The following is a 22,978-nucleotide window of genomic DNA, read 5'->3' on the forward strand; positions in this document are numbered from 1 at the left end:
ATTATTCCATTGTTTCCTTTAGGGAGTATCACTAAGTCCTCTTTAACTATATTTTTCTATATCTTCTTAAAGGTGATAACTTCATAGAGTTAGTATTTCTCTCAAATAAACACCTTTCTTCCTCACTGAGTTAGGTGACATAAAAGAATGCCTTTTTCTTGAATAAATAATTATATATTTTAAAAAAATAAGGGAAAACTAGAGGGAATAGATGAAAATAAAAATAAGGCAAGTCAATTCAGAAAAGTTCATAACATAAAAGCAAATATGTGATCAACTATTGAAAGGTGAACATGATAGGTTAGCATGGTGGTGCATGGGTAGGCTAAATAGCATCTCAGATGGTGGATAAAGAAACATTGATTTTATTTAGGGAAAGGGGATGGTGGGTGGGATATCCAAAGAGAAGTGCTGCACAGCACTGAGAAGGGGACATTGGGTTGATGATGGCAGAACCCAGGAGCTGGAGTTTAATACTGATATGCAGTCGCTGGCAGGAAACTTGTCCTCAGTGGGTTTGGGTGCTGGGTCACTGGGCTTGGAATGTGGATGGAATGCTGGTGTGCGATTGGGTGCCTTCTGACAATTTTAATTCCTTGTATGGTCTGACTCCTGGTGTCCAGTTAGTTCTTCCTACGCTTTTGTTCTCCTGTGGCCAGAAGCTTACAAATCATCATTAAGGATTGTATTGCCCTACAGTGCTAACTACTATGTATTAGACAACTAGGGGCCCAGTGCATGAATTCGTGCACCTTGAAAGAAACTATGGGCTGCAAGGCTGCGGTGGGGGCACAGAGGCGGGTCTCGGTCCATCCTCTGTGCCCCTGCCTGGCCCCTCCTGCCGGCAGCCCTGCCCCCACCACCACTGCTCCCATGCACTGTCAGCGCCAGCCCGCTCACACCTGCTGATGGTGCAGAGCAATTGGGGCAAGTGCCAGCAGTGGGTACAAGTAGTGGCTGCTGCCCGGATCACCCCTCAGGAGCAGGGGGAGGTGGAGAAGCCCTGAGGGGCAATTGGGGCCAGCAGCTGCCGCTCGCACCCTTTGATGGCACTGAGCAATCGGGGCTGGTGCCAGGCTCTGGCAGCAGGTGCAAGTGCTGGGCGGGACCTCGGCATGCAGGAGCAAAGAATTTCCAGTAACCACCAGAGGCTTGCCCTGATGACAGCAACTGGCGCCTCACCTTGGTCTGGTGCCTCCGCTCACCTGCTCCACCATCCCGCCATGGCCTACACCCACCATGTTCCGAGCTCTGCTGCCTGCTGCTGATGCCCTCCATGTTCCGCATGTGCCCCCTGGTAGTCAGCGCATGTCATAGCGACTGGTTGGTTGGTTGCTCGGTTGTTCTGCCGTTCAGTCTATTTGCATATTAGGGTTTTATATATATAGATAGTATTCCTAAATGTATGGCTTTGTACAAAGAAACATACATTTAAAAAGTTATGACTTCTATGCAAATGTCAAATGTCATCACATGCTTGTACAATATTTGAGATTAATTTATTTTTTTTTCACACCACTCACATGCTCTATACCTGAATTTCCAGTATTTAGATTTCCAGTATTTAAAACAGAGTAAATCATCTACTGATACGCTTATTTGCTCTGATATGAAATTACATAACCTGTAATAAAATAACAGAGCAGGCAATCAAAATCCTTAGTACCGGTGACTACGTTATCTCCTTATCCCTATCCAGCCTATCATAGTCCATTTGGGCCACTGCAACAGAAATAGTAAAGAGTGAATGGCATATAAACAACAAGCCTTTATTCCTCACAGCTCTGGAGGCTGGGCAGTCCAAGACAAGGCCCCAACATGTTCAGTGTCCAGTGAGGGTCAGAGTTCTAGTTTATAAGGTCTCTTAGCTGTGTCCTCACCTGGGAGAGGGTGAAGGATCTCTCTGGGGTGGTTTTTTTCCAATTACAGTTTACGTTCAATATCATTCTGTATTAGTTTCAGGGATACAGCATAGTGATTAGGCCAGTGGTTCTCAACCTTGGCTGCACATTAGAATCACCTGGGATTCTTTTTAAAATTCTGATTTCTGGGCCTCATCCCCCGGAATTTCTGTTTCTTTGTTATGGGGTGGGGCCACAACATTAGTAACAAAGAAACAGAATTTCCGGAGGATGAGGCCCAGAAATCAGGATTTTAAAAAGATTCCCAGGTGATTCTACTGTGCAGCCAAGGTTGAGAAGCACTGGGTTAGACGATCACATACAGTGTTCCCCTCCATATTTCCAGTACCCACCTGGCACCATATATAGTTATCACAATATCATTGACTATATTTCGTTTGCTTATATCCCTTGACTATTTTATAATTAAAATTTTGTACTTGTCATGTGTTGGGCAACAATTTCATTCATGAGGACTCTGCCTCATGATCTAATTACCTCCCAAAGATCCCTACCTCCCTAAAACCATCATATTGAAGGTCAGGTTTCAACATATGAATATGGGGGAGACACAAACATTCAGTGTATAGCATACCTCTTCATCTACGGTGGGAGATGTGAGAACCAGGTTAGGTTTGGGTTCCACCCACTCAGTTGGGAGAGCTGTGTTCAGGCAGTTCTAATCTGTTTGTCACCCTCTCCAAATCACTGGTTTGACATTCACTGCAATAATAAAATATTCTATTTTATGAAATTCATTTCTCAAAAATACTAATCCTTCCATTGAAAAAATACCTGAGAAACCTTTATTTTGACATTTTGCTTCTATTTCATTTGAAGTGCATGAGCTTTTCAAGATATTGTTCCTAAGAAAGACATCTTTCTGTATTTCAGAAGGATACATGACAATTTTCCTTTACCATTTATATGAATAATTTACCCTTCTTTATTTTTTTTGAAAATGACTGAAATCATATGGTAAATTATGAAGCACATAGAATTATAAAAAATTGTTTTTCTTCTGATACATACCCTCCAGTTCTCTTCTCCTATAGCTATTTCCATACCACTACCTATATGGCTACATCTTTCTTTTTAAAAAAACTTCATTTTTTGAATCTAATAACCATTAATTATTTCTCTATTAATGGCATTTTGGCTGTCCCCACCTTATGCTACCATAAACTATGTGTAATGCATACTCTTTTGTTTACAGATGTTAGTATATCTGAGGATTAATTCCTACATGTGGAACAGCTGATTCAATGCCCATATGCATTTAAACATTGATATATTTTGTCCAATTGCTCTTCAAAGATTTACAAAGAATTGGCCCTCCTATTGGAATACTGAAATACCTGTTCCCGACATCTTAGTCCATGCTGTGAATTATCAAATTTAATTATCTTTATCAGTATAATACAATATTTTAATTTAATTTGCATTTAATTTATGTTAGAAATTATTTTTCAAGTTGAGAATGAGTATTTTTCATATTCTTAAAAGCTCTACACACACACATATACACACACGTTATTATATACCATTCTCATAGCAAGCCCTCTAACAGCTGGCGTCCTGTTTACACTGGTTCTTTCTACCACAAAGAACATCACTACACTGCCAGCCCCTAAAAAACCATGCATCCCAGTTTGAGAAGCACAACTTCACATTCGATGACAATGACTCAATCCCAAACCAACAGCATCGTACATGGTTTACTACTTCGCAATACTCCTTTAATTTAAATATCCCATGCTCACTAAAAGAAAATATTAATGCTTGATTCAAAATAATTTAAATGTATTATTCTAAAACGCTGTTGATTTACTGACCCAATATACCTAAAATGGCCCTAGCTGGTTTTGCTCAGTGAATAGAGCATCAGCCTGTGGACCAAAGGGTCCAGGGTTTCATTCCTGTCAAGCTTGGTTGCAGGCTTGTACCCGCTCCCAGTCAGGGCTTGTGCAGGAGGCAACCAATTAATGTGTTTCTCTCACATCGATGTTTCTCTCTTTCACTCTCTCTTCCATTCTTTCTAAAAATTAATAGAAAAATATCCTCCAGTAAGGATTAACCAAAAAAAAATAAATAAATAAAACAAAACCAATATACCTAAAATGCCTAGATTCTGTCTAGAATAATACAAAAATTGAACAATATTTCATTTATATTCATCATTATCATCTCATACTTAACTTATTTTAAAAGTGTTTACATCATCACATATATGTTAACTAGAGGCCCAGTGCACAGGATTCATGCACTGGTGGGGGGCATGGCCTGCGGGGATCAGCCTGCTGTTGGGGCAGCTGCTCATTCCTGTCAGCCAAGCAGTGCTCCCACTGTGGTAGCACACAAACCACGAGGGGGAAGCTCCTGCATTGAGCATCTGCCCCCTGGTGGTCAGTACACATCATAGCGACTGGTCGACCGGTCATTCTGGTCACTCCACCATTCGGTCGCTGGGCTTTTATTATATAGGTTGTCTGGCCAACTAGCAAAGAGTCTTCAGTTTATTAAGAAGAAGGCCTTTCTTCCTATCAGAACTTCATGGAATGGGGTAAAGAAAGGTACAACTTTGTACCAGTTCAGTTATACCTTGGTTGATGCTGATAGAGAAAACTCAAGAATTATATGAATTTTTTAAAAATAACTTCTTAAATATAATTATATGCACATGATATAAAATTAAGTTTATAGTGTATAGAGAGAAAAATTTTCTCATTTGTTTTTTTCCCTTCTCCCAACCAGTTTTAGAGTTTTGCACTTTATAGAATGAACTGTCAGGGTGCGTTCCAATTTGAAACTCATTTATTTCATGATTCTAAGACGTTTGGGTTTATTCAATACCTCAAAGATTTATAACGCACTCTTTGTGGCTGCCATTACCTATAAAACTGATTAAAGTCATAACTTTGAAATACTCAAAAAAAGCTTTGCATTCATCTATCTCCCCAGGAAAACAAAACAAAAAATTAAAACATTTTCTTATTTCAATATAGTCATGAGAAAATGAAATCTGCAGAACAATGAAATATATAATTATGTTAGCAATGGAAGTCAAAATGTGAAGGTCAATATACTTTAAATATTACACCCACTAATACATTGCAAGTAGTTTCAAATCAGATTTTGGAAACCCATTCAACAGTACCTAACAAATGTTATTTATTTGTTTTGCAGACTGCACCAGAAAATAAGAATTTTGATGGCTGAGCAATAGAATACAGTGATAACTGATGAACTGTTCTTATAAAATTAATGAAACTATACTGAAGTCTATTTGAAGAAGAAAGCATTGTGAGTGACTGTTCACTTTCATCTCTCGTCCAGCATTTTATTTTAAAATATAATAAATCATTCACTGATGGATTTATTTGCTCTGATATGGAAATACAGGAACCAGACTAAGAAAAAAAATGCATGCTGCATTTATAGTTTAGCAAACACACCTATTTTACTGAAAAGGCAACAGTTTTTCCCATGTAAAATCAATATGAAAATAAAGAATAAAAAAAGGCATTGCTCAGACTAACGTAAGAATAGGTATCCTAGAGGCCTTGAAAGCTGCTCTTTTGCAGTAAACACAATCTGGAAGTCACAAGTCTATGGAACTGTGATGAAATCTCTACCCCCAAAGAGATAACTTCTGTGCCAAACAGATGGGAAAAGGTCTTTTAGGTTTCCACTTCAGTGAACTTTTATCTTGCTATCTTTTTTAAAAAAATCTTTCTCTACACACATCTCTAATGGAACCAAGTAATAAGTTAAAAATAGTTTATGTGTACTGTGTCAGTCTGGTGAGAAACTGAGCAGTTAGACACATGGTAAGGGCTGAGGTTCAACCTAATTTTGTTCTAGGGATTCTGTTTACAACACGTATTTCCTCTGGGAATTTCATGCACGGAGAGAAATGTCTGTAAGTGCAGCAGCCTTAAAATTGTCATTTCACCAAAAACAATTTGGGGTATGATGTACTGAAATTTAGCATGGCTTCAGAGATTTATTTCCAGTGATCAACTCGAAGATGCTGTAGCCAGTGATTGACTATTCCAAGCTACTGCTTGGGAGTACAATGTCTTCCTTTTATCTCTATGGTGCTTTATCTTTGTATCTTAACTTTTAGTTCTCCCTGGAGAAAACTGATATGCTGCATGGGTACGAACAGACCATGATTCCCCACAACTGGAGTAGTTGAGGAACTGCCTATTAAGATAACATTTCTGCCGAAACCGGTTTGGCTCAGTGGATAGAGCATCGGCCTGCGGACTGAAAGGTCCCAGGTTCGATTCCGGTCAAGGGCATGTACCTGGGTTGCGGGCACATCCCCAGTGGGGAATGTGCAGGAGGCGGCTGATCGATGTTTCTCTCTCATCGATGTTTCTGACTCTCTCTCTCTCTCTCCCTTCCTCTCTGTAAAAAATCAATAAAATATATTGAAAAAAAAAAAAAGATAACATTTCTCTACTTCTAGCCTCAAGAAAGTAATAATTTAAAATACTAATAAGGGACTCTCTTCCTGCTCCCAAGTAAAAAACCCTAATTAATGTTAATTTTCACTAACTCATAAAATAACCTTCACATATGCCTTTGTTTTCAAATGGAAGTTTTCTGATCCATGATAGAAGCCATTCAATGAAGAGAGAAGCTCAATAAACCAGGCTCATTCCTACTAAAGTAAATGAGCATACATTGTTTAATAATAAGATTTAAGAGTTGCTGAATGTTTACTATGCGATCGCTAGTATTCTAAAATGTTTATGTGAATAACTATTTAATTCTCAAATATGAGATACATATATTTTCAGTCATGTTTTAAAAAATGAGAAACTATTTTAAAGTATATAATTAGAGGTTAATGAATATTCCAGAATTCACAATTCACATCACTAGTAAGTGCCTAATCTTTTTGTTTTAAGTTTTTTTTATTGATTTTTAGAGACGGAAGGAGAGAGAGAGAGAGAGAGAGAGAGAGAGAGAGAGAGAGACATCAATCAGTTGCCTACTACATACCCCCTACTGGGGATTGAACCCACAACCAGGGCATGTGGCCTGACCAGGAATTGAACCATCAACCTTTAGGTATATGGGAGGATGCCCAATCAACTGGGCTGGCCAGGGCGTAAGTGCCTAACCTTTACTGAGAACCTTGGTAGCCTGGCTCCTGAGACTCTGTTCCTAACTACTGGACTTTATTTACTGGCTTTCTGAATGAATGTCTAGACCAAGTATGTCAAACTCAAAGGCTAACATGGGCCAAATAAACAAGGCATGTGGCCCACGGGCCGTGAGTTTGACATGCTTGGTCTAGCCAATGGTCGGCAAACTCATTAGTCAACAGAGCCAAATATCAACAGTATAACGATTGAAATTTCTTTTGAGAGCCAAATTTTTTAAACTTAAACTATATAGGTAAGTACATTGTTATTAACTTAATTAGGGTACTCCTAAGGCTTAGGAAGAGCCACACTCAAGGGGCCAAAGAGCCGCATGTGGCTCGCGAGCCGCAGTTTGCCGACCACAGGTCTAGACTATAACAAAGAAGGGAAGGTTTCATGCTATGTATTCGGGACACAATCATGAAATTCAAGTGGAAGAGAGTCTTGAGAAGGAGAAAAAAATCATCTGAAAGGTTATACACCAATGAAAATAATACAGCTAATAGGCCAACCAAACTTAGAGCATTTCATTCAAGAATACACTGGCTCCTGCTGTTTCTTACTTCCAAGTTTGCTGATTAAATTTCCAGGAAGACTTAAAGGTTTTGCAAATAATCATACTTGTAAATATCTGATCAGTGTTTATCTCTCCTACATCCTAATCTACATAAACTCAGTGTCTGTTTTGTCCATCACTGTACCCCACTGTCTAAAACAGTGTTTGTGATACCTACTAATGCTATTTTTCTTATGTCTTATTATATTTTTATATTTATTTGTTTTATTATAGAATTTTCAAGTATACACAAATATAGAGAATAAACCCCCTTGTGCCCATAATATAGCTCCTGTAATTATCCACACACACAAACCTTTTTATATATAGTATGGCCCTCTTCCCCCATCTGCTGAATTATTTTAAATCAAATGCCAGACATCATATCATCTCATCCATAAATATTTCAGTTAAGTTATTTTAAATGAATAAATTGAGACTTGTATCACATATTACCCCTTTATCAAAGACTTTACAAATCCCCTTAATCAAAAGAGATTTCTCCTTTATTTGAAAGCCTGTGGGTTATTTTGTGTTTCTCTTACTTCACAAAGTGAACAGATTATGAACATGTTTTGCTGTGTACATATTAGGAACATGTCTACTACCCACTTTTAGATTCTAAGCTCAAAGGTAGAGACAATGTCTTACTCACCCTTGCATCCCATTCAAGGTCTTCTGCAGTATCTTGAGCATTGAATCTAGTTTCTGTCGTCTACCCACCACTTCCAAATAATGGTACAGGATACTAAAATACCTCTGCTTTGTTTCCTCTGAAAAGCAGAGGTATTTTCGCATCTTTTAGATTTATTTTGGGGTACGGTGGGGGCGAGCTAGAAGAGGTCAATGGGGGAAATGAGTGGACATATGTAATACTTTCAACAATAAAGATTTATTTTAAAATACAAAAAATAAAATAAAATTATCACGACAGGTGATTTACGTTTTAGAAAAACTAATTAAAGACCGTTTCTCTAAGGAGAAAAAAAAGAGATGCTAAAATGGATCGCTTTCTGTTTCCCTTTCAGCCGAGAACAGGACAATGGATGGCATTCCAAATTGAGGTGCTAGACATGAAAAGCAGAGGGCTGAAAACTGGTGTTAAGTCCCTCATCTTGACATCCACCTTAACAGTGTAAAAGGATGAAGGTCAAAGAGGCCAAACGAGGAAACTTCTTTGAAAAAACGTGTGAACCGCTGCAGTATTCCCTCATTCGTTTGTCCTAAGGAGAGAAGCTTTGAGGGTTCCTTGGAGTCTGAAGGACTAAAAGGGCTGGTAGTTGATCCAGGCCTAAGAAATTACAGGGCAGACCATTCTTATACTTGAAGTTCCCTGGCTATTGTCAGAGTAGAGGGCAGCTGCACGGCATGCAGGCTGTACTTCCACCAAAATCAGGAGAGTGAGCAAAGTTTCCGTAGCTTAGAGTGATCCATGCAGAAGAAAAGGGCCCCACCAGACGGTCTCCGCAGGAAGAGGTGAGAGGTTTACCCTCAGATGGGAAAGTATGGGAGAAAAGCACTGCCATGAGCACAAAAAGCCCTACATCAGTCGCTCTTAATAGCTGCCAAGCTAGGAAGTATTCATGAGAGACACAACAGTATCAGTCAGAGGGAACTTTCCTTTATCTTCCTCCTTCTCTCTCGCTTCTGTGCCGTCATACCTCCAGCTCCAAACTTGGAGAGTCAGAAACATTGCTTGGAGGATACGCAGAGCACAAGGTTGTCACATGAACCAGAGATTGTTCAACCCCCACTAAGCCTCCTAGAAAAGTGGTCTGCAAACTGTGGCTCGCGAGTCACATGCGGCTCTTTGGCCCCTTGAGTGTGGCTCTTCCACAAAATACCGACTTCTGCGCATGGGCCATGAAGTTTCAATCGCACTGTACATGCGCACCCGCACGTGGTATTTTGTGGAAGAGCCACACTCAAGGGGCCAAAGAGCCGCATGTGGCTCTCGAGCCGCAGTTTGCAGACCACTGTCCTAGACTGATGCAGTACTAACCAGGGAAGACCAGAAATAGCCACTTTAAGTGAAGTTTGAGTTTTGAGTAAGTTGGACTGGACCATTTCATTACTAAATGTACACTTTTTATGGGACTGAATTTGATTGGGACTGAATTGGGACTCTTTATGGGGCTAATAATAAAAGGTCATTCAGACACCAATATACTAGTCCCCTTATCTATGGGGGATACATTCTAAGATCTCCAGTGGATGTCTGAAATCGTGCACAATAACAAACCCTATGTATTCTATGCTTTTCCTCTATATACATACCTGTGAAAAATCTATATATATATAAAAAGCCAAAGACTGGAATGCCATAATGACTGAAACGACCGGTCACTATGATGCCCACTGCGGCCAGTGAACCAGGTTGGCTGGCCAGCCAACCTCCCACAGCCCCTCCCCCCATCGGCCCCATCCCTGATTGCCTCCCTACCCCAATAGGGGGCAAGGCCAGCCGGCCAACCTCCTACAGCACCTCCTCCCAGTCGGCCCCACCCCTGATCAGCCCCCACCACCTCATCAGCCCACAGCTCCTCCCCCCAGCCAGCTCCACCCTGATTGGCCCCCCCACATTAATCGGGGGTGAGGCTGGTTGGCCAACCTCCCACGGCCCTTCCTCCAGTTGCTGACCCTCAATCAGCCCCCCACACCCCATTTGTGGGCGGGGCCGGCCAGCGCACTGTCCATGGCCCCTCCCCATGGCCAGCCCTACCAACAATCACCCCCCACCCCAATTGGGGGCAGGGCCCACTGGCCAATCGCCCATGGCCCCTCCCCCAGCTGGCCTGGCCCTGATCGTGCCCTGATCGGGGTGGGCCAGCCCAACCCCACCTGTGCACAAATCCGTGCACTGGGCCTCTAGTTTAACTTATAAATTAGTCAGTGTCAGAGATTAAGAACAGCAGCTAATAATAAAATAGAACAATTATAATAACATGCTATAATATAAATTATGTAATGTGGTCTTTCCCTCTCTCTCAAAATATCTAGAATATTACACTTAATATTTTTGAATCATGGTTGACCTAGTATACCTGGAGGCACAGGAAGTAAAACTATGGATAAGCGGGGACTACAGTAGTGACCAAAAAATTCTGAGAATTGGCCACAATTTCATTCTAGTGACAAGGTAAAAGCAGTCTTCTGAGTGGGTTTAATGAAACAGTTTCTACTTTCACCTTTCAGAGTCCAGTTGCCTGAATATAATGACACATGATTAACAAGAGACACTGACTAGTAAGTTAGTGAGACAATTGAGAAAGATTCAGAAGAAAATTTTCAGTTCATCAGAGAGATACCATGAAAATACTGACAAATCAATGGCGCATTTTTAGAAGAGAACAAAATGTGTATATTGATCTGAGAAGGATGCCTATTTTCCTAGACTTTAAAACGTGTTTGGGATATCAGAGCTTGGAGCAAAGTTGATAAAGCATGCATCCCCCTTGTTATCATTTACTATATTATGTTCTGCAGAACCAAACTATGGGATAACTACTTCAGGTACTACCATTTACATAAAAAATATCTGCCAAGCAAATGTACCAGTGCAAGGCAGAAAGAAATAGCACCCAGTCAAGAATTCTGCAAATATTATGTCCATTACAAACTTGATACATCAGCCTTCCTTGGACTTGTCCCGTTGGACCTAGAATGTATACTCCACAATGTGATAAATTCAACAGGACCTTATAATACAACTAAAACCACACTTTTCATTTCTGTCACAAACAAAACAGAAATGCTTCCCTTACTGGTAATCATAAAGGCAGATCAGATTTTTTACCTTGGGCAGATCCTGGCACTTTTATTCACCTCATCCCAGGTGTTTCATCTGTGATAAAGACAATCATACCTCATATGTCTCTAACCCAGAATACATGAACTTTTTAGAGTTATTTAGACTCCAGTTTCACAATGTCTACAGAAGTGCATATAATGGGATGTGCAGAATCTTAGGTCAAAGCAATAAAAAAAGTCAGCATCCAGAATCAGCACAGGGAGAAACTTTTATGTGTCACCTCTTTTCTTCTCATTTTCAGGCGCTCAGCTCCATTTTGGACTCAATATTATCCACCCAGGCATTATCACCAAGCCATATCCCCAATCCCCAAGCCTCTTACTTCTCACTAACACTTGTAAAAAAGTAAAAATTTCTCTTCCTCAGAGTCCTTTGTCTTTTAAAACTTAACAATTGGTGTTCAATGATATGAATCAGTCTTGGCCTTTCAAATAATACAGGAACTCTGTTATAAAAGAAATTGCAGTTGAGAAGAGAAAGAAGATACATGACATATAAATGCACGAAGTACTATAGGTGTCATGATGAATTTAGACATTACAATAAATAACAAATGAGGGGACACAAGATAAGTATGGGAGTTTGGGAAAGCTGTATACATCAGTGCATGGAGAAAATGACTTAGTTGAAAATTCTTCTATTAATAGTGGGAGTTTCAAGGTCTACAGTAAATTGTTGCAATAGAGTAAAAGTGGGGCCATGTCCTAATCACACCTTTAAAGCATCCTTCAATTCTCAACCAAGGGAGATAGGCCATTGGCATAATAACAATGATGAGTATTAGGAAGGTAAAGTTCAACGATGTTAGAAACTGAATAAGTAGAAATTGCAAGAGAAAAAAATGAAATAGAAAACACACTGGTGGTCACAAAGAAGATAGTGCCTTTGCACAAGCGACATAGGAAAAGCCTAGTGGTTACATCAATGAAACTCAAAACCATCTGAGTCCTGATTGTTTTTTAAATGTCGTCCATAACATTTGGAAAGTAGGCTAGGTGTTTTTAAAAATATATATAATTGAATGCAGGAAGAAAAATAAAGATCAAACAATGAGTAAAAGGAAAAAAAGAGGTTACAAACATTTACATTGACTGGGTGGAAAGAAAACTGATAGTAGATAAGTATAAAATCTCAGCCATTTCTAAGTTTTTACATTTTTATTGATTTTTAAACATTCAATTATAATAATTTGAGAAGAATATATTATCATAGGAGTTCAAAAAGAAATACTGCATTACCAAAGAAGCATTAAGGAACATTAACTAAATCAAGATGAAGTAGAAATCATGTGGATTATTCATTTTACTGGGGTACTTAACAGCTACTCAGTAGTTTAAGAGTTGTTACAGAGGGCATAAATCCCTGGAGATTGAGGAGAGTTACTGGATTATCTGTCTATTAGTCAAAAGGGGAAAGGAAGCCTTCATAATTAAGTAGCTGTCTCTTGAACTTCAATACCCAGAAAGATGAGTACAAACCATCAAGCAATCAATTTGCAATAACAGAGAACTGAGAACAAAGAGGGACTGACAAGTCTTTCAGAGAACAGTTTTGTTTCATGATGAAGAGACAGAAAGGTATTAAGAGTGTCTTTAAGAGATGGAGACGACATGGATTCCAGTAATACATTTTCATCTTAAATCAAAAACTGTTTGAACTGCTGACCTCAATATTGCAATAGAGTATATGATATGCATACAGTCTTTAAAATAATTTGAATTAAAATATATTTTGTTTCACGAATTAAATATTCCTTATCTATGAGAGATATCTGAGATATTTTTATCTATAATCACAAAGGAATTTCACTTCTTTCCATGAGAACAAAGGTAATTTCACCCAATTTTATAGGGTTGTCACAATATTGAAACAATCTGTATGGTTATTCTATTATTCAAGACACCATGTCTGTGCACATAAATAATCTTATCAATCAAGTCCTACAAAAAGGCCGTCAGGAGAAGAAATCTTGCCAACATAATCACTTTGCTCCTATAATGAATAATAGACTCAGTATTGGCCATCAATTTATCTTATTGCTGCGTTTGGCATAATTCCTCTGGAGTAAACTTGATGAATATGAAAAAAATAAAAAGATAAATATCTCTATTATCCCCAAATAGGACATACGGTCATTTGATATTCATTTTTTCAAAATTTGGTGGCATTATTTAAGTAACTGTAGGTTCCTGAAATGAGCGTCATATATGATGACCTTAGCGCTTTCACACTCCAATCACTGTTAGACTTCATTATTTTTGCTCAAGAAAAATGTAGTTAATAATTTAAAATTGTAACATTCACCAGGATTGTACTTTATATTGAATCTTTCTTAGCTAAATTCAATAGTCCGGTATTGAACCATATCCAGTAATGTTTTGGCAACACTATATCAAAAAATTATTATAAAAATAAGAATTGGTTGGAATTAAATGTGAAAATAGCACTTTTTTTTCAAAAAAAAAAGAAAATAATGCTCCATAATATTAATATCACTATAACATGGTTTCATTCAACATAAATAACTACAGAGCAAATAAAAATATAAAACTTTCCCCAGTACTTTGTGAGTATATTTGCAGTTTTTACATAACTGTCCAGAAATATTCTATGCAGAACCAATATCAATGTTTTTTATTTATTCAAATCTGCTGATAAAATATTCCATTTTAACTATTTTTATTTGAAATTATTCCACATTAGCAAATATAAACATGCATCATTTTTTTTACTGCCACATAATATTCCATGGAGAATATATCACACTAAATCAACCAGATATGATGGATATTTAGATTTTATTATTAATTTTGTATTGGAAAAAAAAACCTGTTCTAAATTTATATCAAGAATTGACTGAGTCATGAAAGAATTAAAAATTCAATTATATTTTACAGAAGTCAAAGTACACATGAGCATTTTCTCAAGATCAAATAGAAAAGAGATATCACCCAATCAACTTACTTTGGAGCATTAGGGAGTCAAGTTTGGGGGTAACTAAATGAGATAATGTTTGTGAAATATTATCTACCTACTAGGGATCCAGTCCACGAATCTGTGCACCTTGAAAGGAACTGTGGGCTGCAAAGCTGTGGTGGGCACAGCGGCGGGTGTTGGCCCATCCTCCATGCCCCCGCCCAGCCCCTCCTGCCGTGCGCCCCTCCCCCGTCTACCAGCAGCCCCGCTTCCACCGCTGCTGCTCCCATGCACTGCCGGCGCTGGCACCGCTAGCACCTGCTGACGGTGTGGAGCGATTGGGGCCGGCGCTGGCAGCGGGTGCGAGTGCGAGCGGGCCGGCGCTGGCAGTGGGTGCGAGCAGCGGCTGCTGCCCCAATCACTCCTCAGGAGCAGGGGGAGGTGGAGAAGCCCTCAGGGACGATCAGGGCCAGCAGCCACCGCTAGCGCCCATTGACAGCACCAAGCAACCGGGGCCGGGACCAGGTGCCAGCAGCTGGTGTGAGCACGGCTCTGGCGCCAGCAGTGGGGGTGAGTGGGGCCGGCACCAGCAGCAGATATGAGTGCCGGGCAGGACCACAGCGCACGGGAGCGAAGAATTTTTAGTAACCTCCAGAGGCTCGCCCCGATGACAGCGACCGGTGCCCCACCTTGTTCTGGTGCCCCTGCTCACCTGCTCCACCATCCAGATGTGGTCAATGCCCGCCATGTTCTGTGCGCACCCCCCTGGTGTCAGCGCACATCATAGTGACTGGTGGTTTGGTTGCTCAATTGTTCGGTTGTTCCACCATTTGGTCTATTTGCATATTAGGGTTTTATATACATAGATTAGAAAACAATCAGGGCTGAAAAAAATGTTCATTTTGGAAGTAGCCCAAAATGGTCAAGGGCCAGTGTGTGAGGCCAACCAAGGGTTGTGGAAGTAGTTTGAGGACCCATGAGATAGGGATGAAAGAGAAGAATTATGCTCAGGACAGAGAAATGTCAGTTACCAGGAGGAGATAGAAAGGCTGTTTGAGAAAAGATTCAGGCAAAGTGAAAGCTGCTCCCAGAAAAGTGGAGTCACACAGCACACTCAGGAGTGGCTAACGAACAGAAGGCCAGGTGGTCTAGGAAAGGGGAGGCATGAGCTGGAAGCAAATGAGAATAATGGCAATCACTCTCCATCAGAAATGTGGGCACTTTCTTTGGAGAATTCTTACTATAGATGAGCTATCTTTATTCATAAACTGTGGATGAGGTCTTAAAAATGTATAATGCAGAAGAAAATATATTCTTTGGGTTGAAAATACTATCCTTCTAAAAAGTTTTCTCAATCATTGACATTTCCCACAATATGTCCTATTAACAAACCTCAGACCAAATAGTCAGAGAGGAATGGGGCTAACTGAAACAAAGGTTCCTGCAGCTCTAGAATCCCATGATTCTATACTATAATATAATTAATTTATATCAAATCTATATTATATACTAAAGCATTAATTAATCACCATGAGATTCTCAGTAGCACCTGTAGAAAAATTGTTAATACACAAAAAAGTTCAATTCCAGTTTGAACAGTATGAAAAGAGAAAATATAAGTCAAAATAGAATTTAATCACTAGATCTAAGTGGCAGAAATTTTATTGGCATCATAATACTACAGGCAAAATACTATGCATGATGACTGCTCTCAGTAAAGGCAAGGAAGGTATATTTACAAAATATGGTCCAACATTCAAAGAGCAAAATGGAAAAAAAAAAGAGCAGTGGCCATGTTGACCAAATATTTTATTTTAAATTATTCTTTAAATTATTGAATTAAGAAATAATTATTTAAAGTTAATTATAGTTCCTTTCTTCAACAACTTTGCTATGAAATCTAAGAAGTTCTATGAGGTATTCAGATATAAATTGCAAATTAATTATTTAAAATCAGAAATGGTTATGATCACCCAGAAATATGTAAACAGCTTTTATTATATAAATTTATATTAAGATAAATTACAGTCTATGTTTATCATAGCAATTTTACTTGTTATATGACCTTTCCAATGAACTCATCACTCTTGTGGCAACTAAACCACCTATCTCTACCTGGAGTAGGCATCTTTGTAAATCAGAAAGCTTAACACTCTACCTTTCTTTTTGCACATTGCTAAAAATAAAACACACAAAAATATCCAAATCCAAACACAATATAAGCTGACATTCTATAATAATCACCAGCATTGGAAAATCAAAGGACTGATTTCCAGCCAATTATGTTAACCATGGTTATATATTATAGAGGGAGAAATTTAAACTTTGTCAAGCTCAGGGGATTACTTGAGAGTACAATCAGTTATAGGAAGCAAAAGAAAATAAACTGTCAAAGAAATTCTAGACAGTGAGGAAAAAAGGTAAAAGTTCAATTTCACTCCCAAGTTTGAGGAACAATTGACAACATACAAATAAACAATGTTTCAAACAGACATACATAAAAGCACCTACTCTTTCTTATCTAGTCTCTCTCTCTCTCTCTCTCTCTCTCTCTCTCTCTCTCTCTCTCTCCTCTCTCTCTCTCAGAGGTACTTACAGGGTAAACATATAACTAATGCTGATTCACAAATCCATATATCAATGAATCTGCATAGATATTCACATTTCACTGAATTTCCTCATTTTCTAATATTCATAAAGTTAAACTTAAAAAAAATATTTTATAAACAACAAATATTTAGATAGAAGGCAAGTGATACTTGATTGAAAAAGTAGAATTTTGGGGTAAGTCATAGATAAGTAGAAAATAAGAGGGAATAACACAGAATGTTATTAAAATGTCAAAAGGATCATGTGTATTTTTAACAAACTAAAGAGAAGAAATTACTGTGTACTCTAACCCATGTGGCAAAGTTAAACTGGAATAATCCACTGAAGATCTGGAAAAAGAACGCTAGCATGAAAGTAGCCATTATGCTTTCACAGACCATTGCCCATAACATACCTGTTTACTATGTCTTCTCCATCCCAGCATGGCAGTCCATCAGCAGCGGCTAAGTCATTAACACAAAGCTGATCAGCCAGACCCCCATAAAATGACCCGTGCTGTCGAAGGCTGTTGATAAATTCTCTGAATGGAAAAAAACACACAAAGAAAACTATTAAAACCAAAAATCCATAACAAATGCCAATATAAATGGCCTAATTTGATAAATAAAAGGTCTAGAATGCAAATGTTTGTTTTCTCTACCTATTTTTATATATTTTCAATACTTTTCTAACAATCAAGATAAATACCACATTTATTTTTAAAAACATGTATAGAAATTATTTGTTTTGAATAAAAGTTTCCACTGGGTATGAATCTTATTATTATAACTACAGGTCCAAGAAGTTGTAACTAGCACGTGTGTGTGCGCACGCGTATACACACACACACACACACACACACACACACACACACACACACACAACTTCACTTAGTTTCCCTAGAAGTTCTCACTAGCTGTTGGCTTGGAAACCACAGTGATAACCAATTACTTCCTTTTCCATATAGAAATGTCAGAGCCTTATAACATGCCAATTGTTTGCTTACTGATTAAAAGTTTAGTGGTAGACTTATGATTTTCCCATCTGGATCTTCTCTTTGGTGTCTAAGAACATAAAGTGATGTGTTCTTACTGAATATGAAAAACCAAGATATGCAACATATTTCAGAGGCTGGAAAATGAAAGTTATTGGAAGGAAAACGACTTTAACATGTACACTAACTTTTCCCTTTTCACTATACTCCCTTCTTCCATCAAGTTCAGAAAGGAACAATTCAGCACAAAAGCAGTTTGTTTGGGCTTTCAGTTTAGAAAGCCAAGGATTTTGAGTTTTAAAACCAAGTCTTTCAGGTTCCAAGAACTTGGTTTTAACATTTCGAAAGACCACGTCCTGAAGACTTTGGTTTGAATGTTTTTTACATACACAAATGCTTTGGAAAAAATGAAAAGCTACTAGCTTGATACATAGGAGATAATTTCTGGGCTAGAAGGAAGGGGTAGGAAAATGAAAGGTTTGAATGAAAGCAAACTTCAGAAATTCATCGCTTGAGTAGTTAAAATGTAGCAATTATGAAACTGCATCTCCCACTGAAAAATTTTTTTAAATTTCTTTAAAAATCGGATCAAAAACAAGGGGTGAATCTGTAGTATAGCTGAAATAACTATTTTTTAATAAATACGATTTTGACTGACATGCTCAAAGTATTAATTTCATCATTCTTTCTTACGGTTTTCATAGAACTCTTTTGTTTTTTTGTTTTTTTAAAAAAACTGATGGAATTGTAAATAACCATTCATCTGGAATGATAATTGTAATTCTCAAATATGCAACATCTGACATCCTAGAGACGATAAGAAGTCTCCACAGCAAGTGTTTGGTGAGTATTTAATCAGTTTTTAGCAAAGCTTGGCCAGACAAGTAATAACAAAATCATCACAAGAAGCATAAATCTGATTCAACTCTAACTTACACTCAATAAAAAATGCTTTATTTTCCTTCTAGCATAGTAACTACTTATTTATATTTTGCCAGTTTTCTCTACTAGAAAATAAAAGCCCTCCTTAATGTCTATACCCTCACTAACCCGAGTGCATGAACAAATATCAATTCTCATGTTGCAGCTACTAAAATATAATTGAGGGTGACTGGTTCTTTCCGAGAGATGTGGAGTTTAATGAATGTTTAAGAAGTGTCCTGAACCTACTTTGAATCGATGAATTTTCTAGAAATGAAGACTCCTGGTACAAATGGCTGAAATGCTAAGACCTCAAAATTGATGGTGTAAAACTGAATAGATATTTTTTATGGAACCCCAACCTCTTCCTCCAATCTTGGTGAATGTCGCCCTGGTTTCATTTATCCCTTCACAACCAATAGACCACAACGGGGAAAGCTTTGCTTCTGTCTTTTTTTTCTTTTGGGTTTGTTTTGTTCATTAGTATAGGTCTTAAGGCAGTGGGAGGGCCTATAGCAGACTCAATAAATAGTTATTGAATTAATAAATGAGTAAAAACTAATTAATTCCATTCTCAATGTGTTCAGTTTGAGATTTCTTTGGAATATTCAGAAAGAGAAATCAAGTAGAATGATCCTCTCAAACTTAATTAATGTATTATCTGGGGACCTTGCCCAAATGCAGATTTGGGTTCAAAGGTTGTGGGGTAGGACCCTACATTTCCAAGAAGCACTCAGATGATGCTGACACTATGGGTACAAGACCATGACTACATCCAAGTTTGCTGTTGGACATGTGACCTCGGAGCTCAATGCCCTGGACATGTGATCTGGGAGTCATCACCTGTGGATGTGCTAGCTGAAGTCCTGGATATGGATGAAATCTCTCAGAAAATAAAATGCAGCCAGGAAAAGCCCAAGGGACCCAGAAAGAGCAAAGGAAGAAAAGCTTTAATGCTAGAGAGCAATGAAAACTAAAAAAATGAGAGAATCTGAACTTGGAGAGTTCTTCATGGTGTAAAATGCCATGATCAGCAGTTACCTAAAATACTGAATATGTCCCTTATATGTGATCAGCAGTTACCTAAAATACTGAATATGTCCCTTATATGTGGTGACCACCACTGTTATGGACTAAATTGTGTCCCCAAAATTCATATGCTGGAGCCCTAACCCTCAATGGGACTATATTTGGAGAGAGGGCCTTCAAGGAAGTAATTAAGTTTTAATAAGTCAGATGGTAGGAGCCTATTGTGATATGACTGGTGTCCTAATGAGGAGACACAGAGATGTCCTGGGTACAGGAACACAGAGAAAAGGCCATGAGAGACACAGGAGAAGGTGGCCGTCTGCCAGGCAAGGAGGAAACCTTGGGATAAATCAAACCTGCCAACAACTTGATCTTGGACTTCTAGAATCAAATAACTGTGAGAAAATTAATTTTTGTTAATTAATTGTTTAAGCCACCCAGTCTGTAGCATTTTGTTATGGCAGCCCAAGCAAACTGATATAATAGTTAAAGCACTTGGGGAAGGGTAATAAACTTCATATTTGCAGTATGATGAGCATTACATAGGGGGTGAGAACCTGGAAGTGGAGAGTCCCAAAGGAAATTTTGTGTGCGCGCGCGCACACACACACACACACACACACGTGCTTGTATGAATAAGGAAGAGCTTTGGAAAATATTTGTATGTGAAAAGGAAGGAGAACACAAGGGTATGCTGTTATAAGATTGTTCCCAAACATCCCAAATGTCTACCTTCTGGGCACAAAGCACCTTTGAAGTCCTTTGGTTTTGTGACTTGCTCTGCATTCTGGTAAATGCATGTGGAAGTGAAGTATGTACCTTCCAGCCTTCAGCTTTAAGGACCAAATGTGGCTTTGCCACCTTCTGTTTTCCTCTCCTGTGACAACAGGGAGTATTTTACATGCTGGTTGCTCTGTAATTCTGAGGCTTAAAGCCAGGACAACTTGAACAGCTGGGACTGGTCTAAAATGGGCATAGATTGCCAACAAAAAACTCTTTTTTTTGTCCTAAATCAATGATAGATTTGGGTTGTTTACTACTACATCATAATTTAGTCTCTTAATTGATGCAAAGATAAGAAAAGTAAATTAATAATTAATGAACCACAAATTCTGGAAAGAAGGATTCCTGAAAGCAGATAGGGTAGTGAGCTTTGGAGCAAATTCTCTGAGACTAAAATAATGGAAGGAAGTGTATGTGAATGTGGGATAAGGTTTGGTTTGTGAGGACAGAAATTTCAGGAGAGAACCTACGTTGGAACTCTATATTCCATGTCTGGCAGTTTTTAGATCACAGGAATTAAAAGTCGGATTGCAAAGAAAAGTTGCATGAAGGTCAAGGGGGTCTACGTTGGATACAGAAAATAATAATAATTGCAGAAAATAAAGGAGTTAAAACAATAGTAGCCATAGTGAGGTCAAGATTTATCTACCCCCACAGAGCCAATTAATGCTGTTCCTATTACAAGAATCCACAGTTCAGTTTCCAGCTCAATACTTGGTGTACGACACACCATAACTCCTTTTCCAGTTTTACATGAAATGCCTCAATGAATAAAACATTATATTCTTTGGAATAGTCAGAATTTAGGTTGCTGGGAAGGTGACTATCTCATTACAATTATTTTTCTATGAGAATATTTCCAGTTAAAATTAACAGCATAACAAATTCAGGGAGATGTTAGAAGTTCCAGCTAATTATCCCTGAGGGACTGTGTTACATATGCCAGTTACTCATCTTGCTCTTAAAACATCTCTAGAATACAGAAATCAAATATAATTACTACGAGCAAGTTTTAAAATATTAAAAAAAAAAACAGGAAAAGATTCCTGGTCAGAATACTTACTCACAGCCAATATGTCAGGGCTATATACAGTTTCATAATTTTTGATTTGTGCTTGCAACAGTCCAACAAATGATTTCCCTCCTTTGGTTTTGCCCACTCATTTAACCTTCACTGCATACTGTTGTAAGAATTAGTTTTGGGAATCAGCCATATCACATTCCTACTTTCAAATCCTAAGAATTCAAGTCAAATGTCTTGCCATGGCATATAACCTCTATACTCTTTGCCCCTAGCATCCTATGACAGTCCCCTACCCTCCACTCACACACCCAGACAAAAACCACATGCTTCTATTGTATAAGATATTTCAACATTAACCAGATAATATTCCAAGTTAGCACATACAATTTCCTCTACCCAGAACTGCCTTCTCCTCCTGCTCCACTCTCCCAACCCCTACCCATCAGTCGTGATCCAGTTGAAACCTCATTTCCTCTCTGACCCCCGCCCACAGCCTGTGCGGCTTTTGTTGGTTCACCCTGTTTCTCACAGCACTTAGCGCCTGTTCTACAACCCTAGCTTGGTGGTATTGTAACTCCTCTGTTTGTATATATGCCTCCCTGATTATAATTCCTGTTTGTATATCTGTGTTCCCTAAAGGCAAACATCATGTCTTCTTCATGTTAAAAAAAAAAAAAAGTTTTTATTTATTTTAGAAAGAGAGGAGAGAGAAACATCGACTGGTTGCCTCACACACTCACCCTGACTGGGGATGGAACCCTCAACCTGGGCATGTGCCCTGACCAGGAATTGAACCAGTGACCTTTTGGTACATGGGACAATGCTCAACCAACTGAGCCACACCAGCCAAGGGCAAAAGCTATGTATTTTTTTTATACCCCCAAGGTTTGGATCACAGTTTGGTACCCAACAGGCATGCAATAAATTTTGGTTGAATTGAGTCAGATGCAGTATTATTTTTTAACAGCTTCCAGAATTACAAATTTCTATAGGAAATACATATTTTAAAATGATAATGATAATTTAAAGCCCTCCAAGAACACAGCTGACCTGGGAAACTTCAAATTTGGAGACCTATTCCTAGATTGTGGAGAAATATCAGGAAAATCTTTCTGGCGCATTGCATTAAAAATGAAGAAATCTAAAGGACAGGATTACAGACTGTGACAAATTCTACTAAACAGGCTCCAGACAGATTATAAATATGATGCTGAAATTAATATGTAGTTACATATTAATATTTAGTCACACTGCTTTGTAAGATAGCTATCATAATTAACGATCACAGATAC

At 38.5% G+C, this 22,978-nt stretch overlaps 1 protein-coding gene across 2 annotated transcripts in view; it reads right to left on the bottom strand.

Annotated features, from left to right (window-relative positions):
* Positions 1 to 22,978, bottom strand: part of GPC5 (glypican 5) — a 1,292,689-nt gene that overhangs the window by 975,058 nt on the left and 294,653 nt on the right. For both annotated transcript variants that reach the window (XM_081082596.1, XM_081082595.1), the window contains exon 5: positions 17,351 to 17,476. In XM_081082596.1, the coding sequence (XP_080938722.1) occupies positions 17,351 to 17,476 (126 nt within the window). The remainder of the gene's footprint in view (positions 1 to 17,350; positions 17,477 to 22,978) is intronic.

The sequence above is a fragment of the Myotis nattereri genome (assembly GCF_964212035.1).
Source record: "Myotis nattereri genome assembly, chromosome: 2".
Classification (NCBI taxonomy): Eukaryota; Metazoa; Chordata; class Mammalia; order Chiroptera; family Vespertilionidae; genus Myotis; species Myotis nattereri.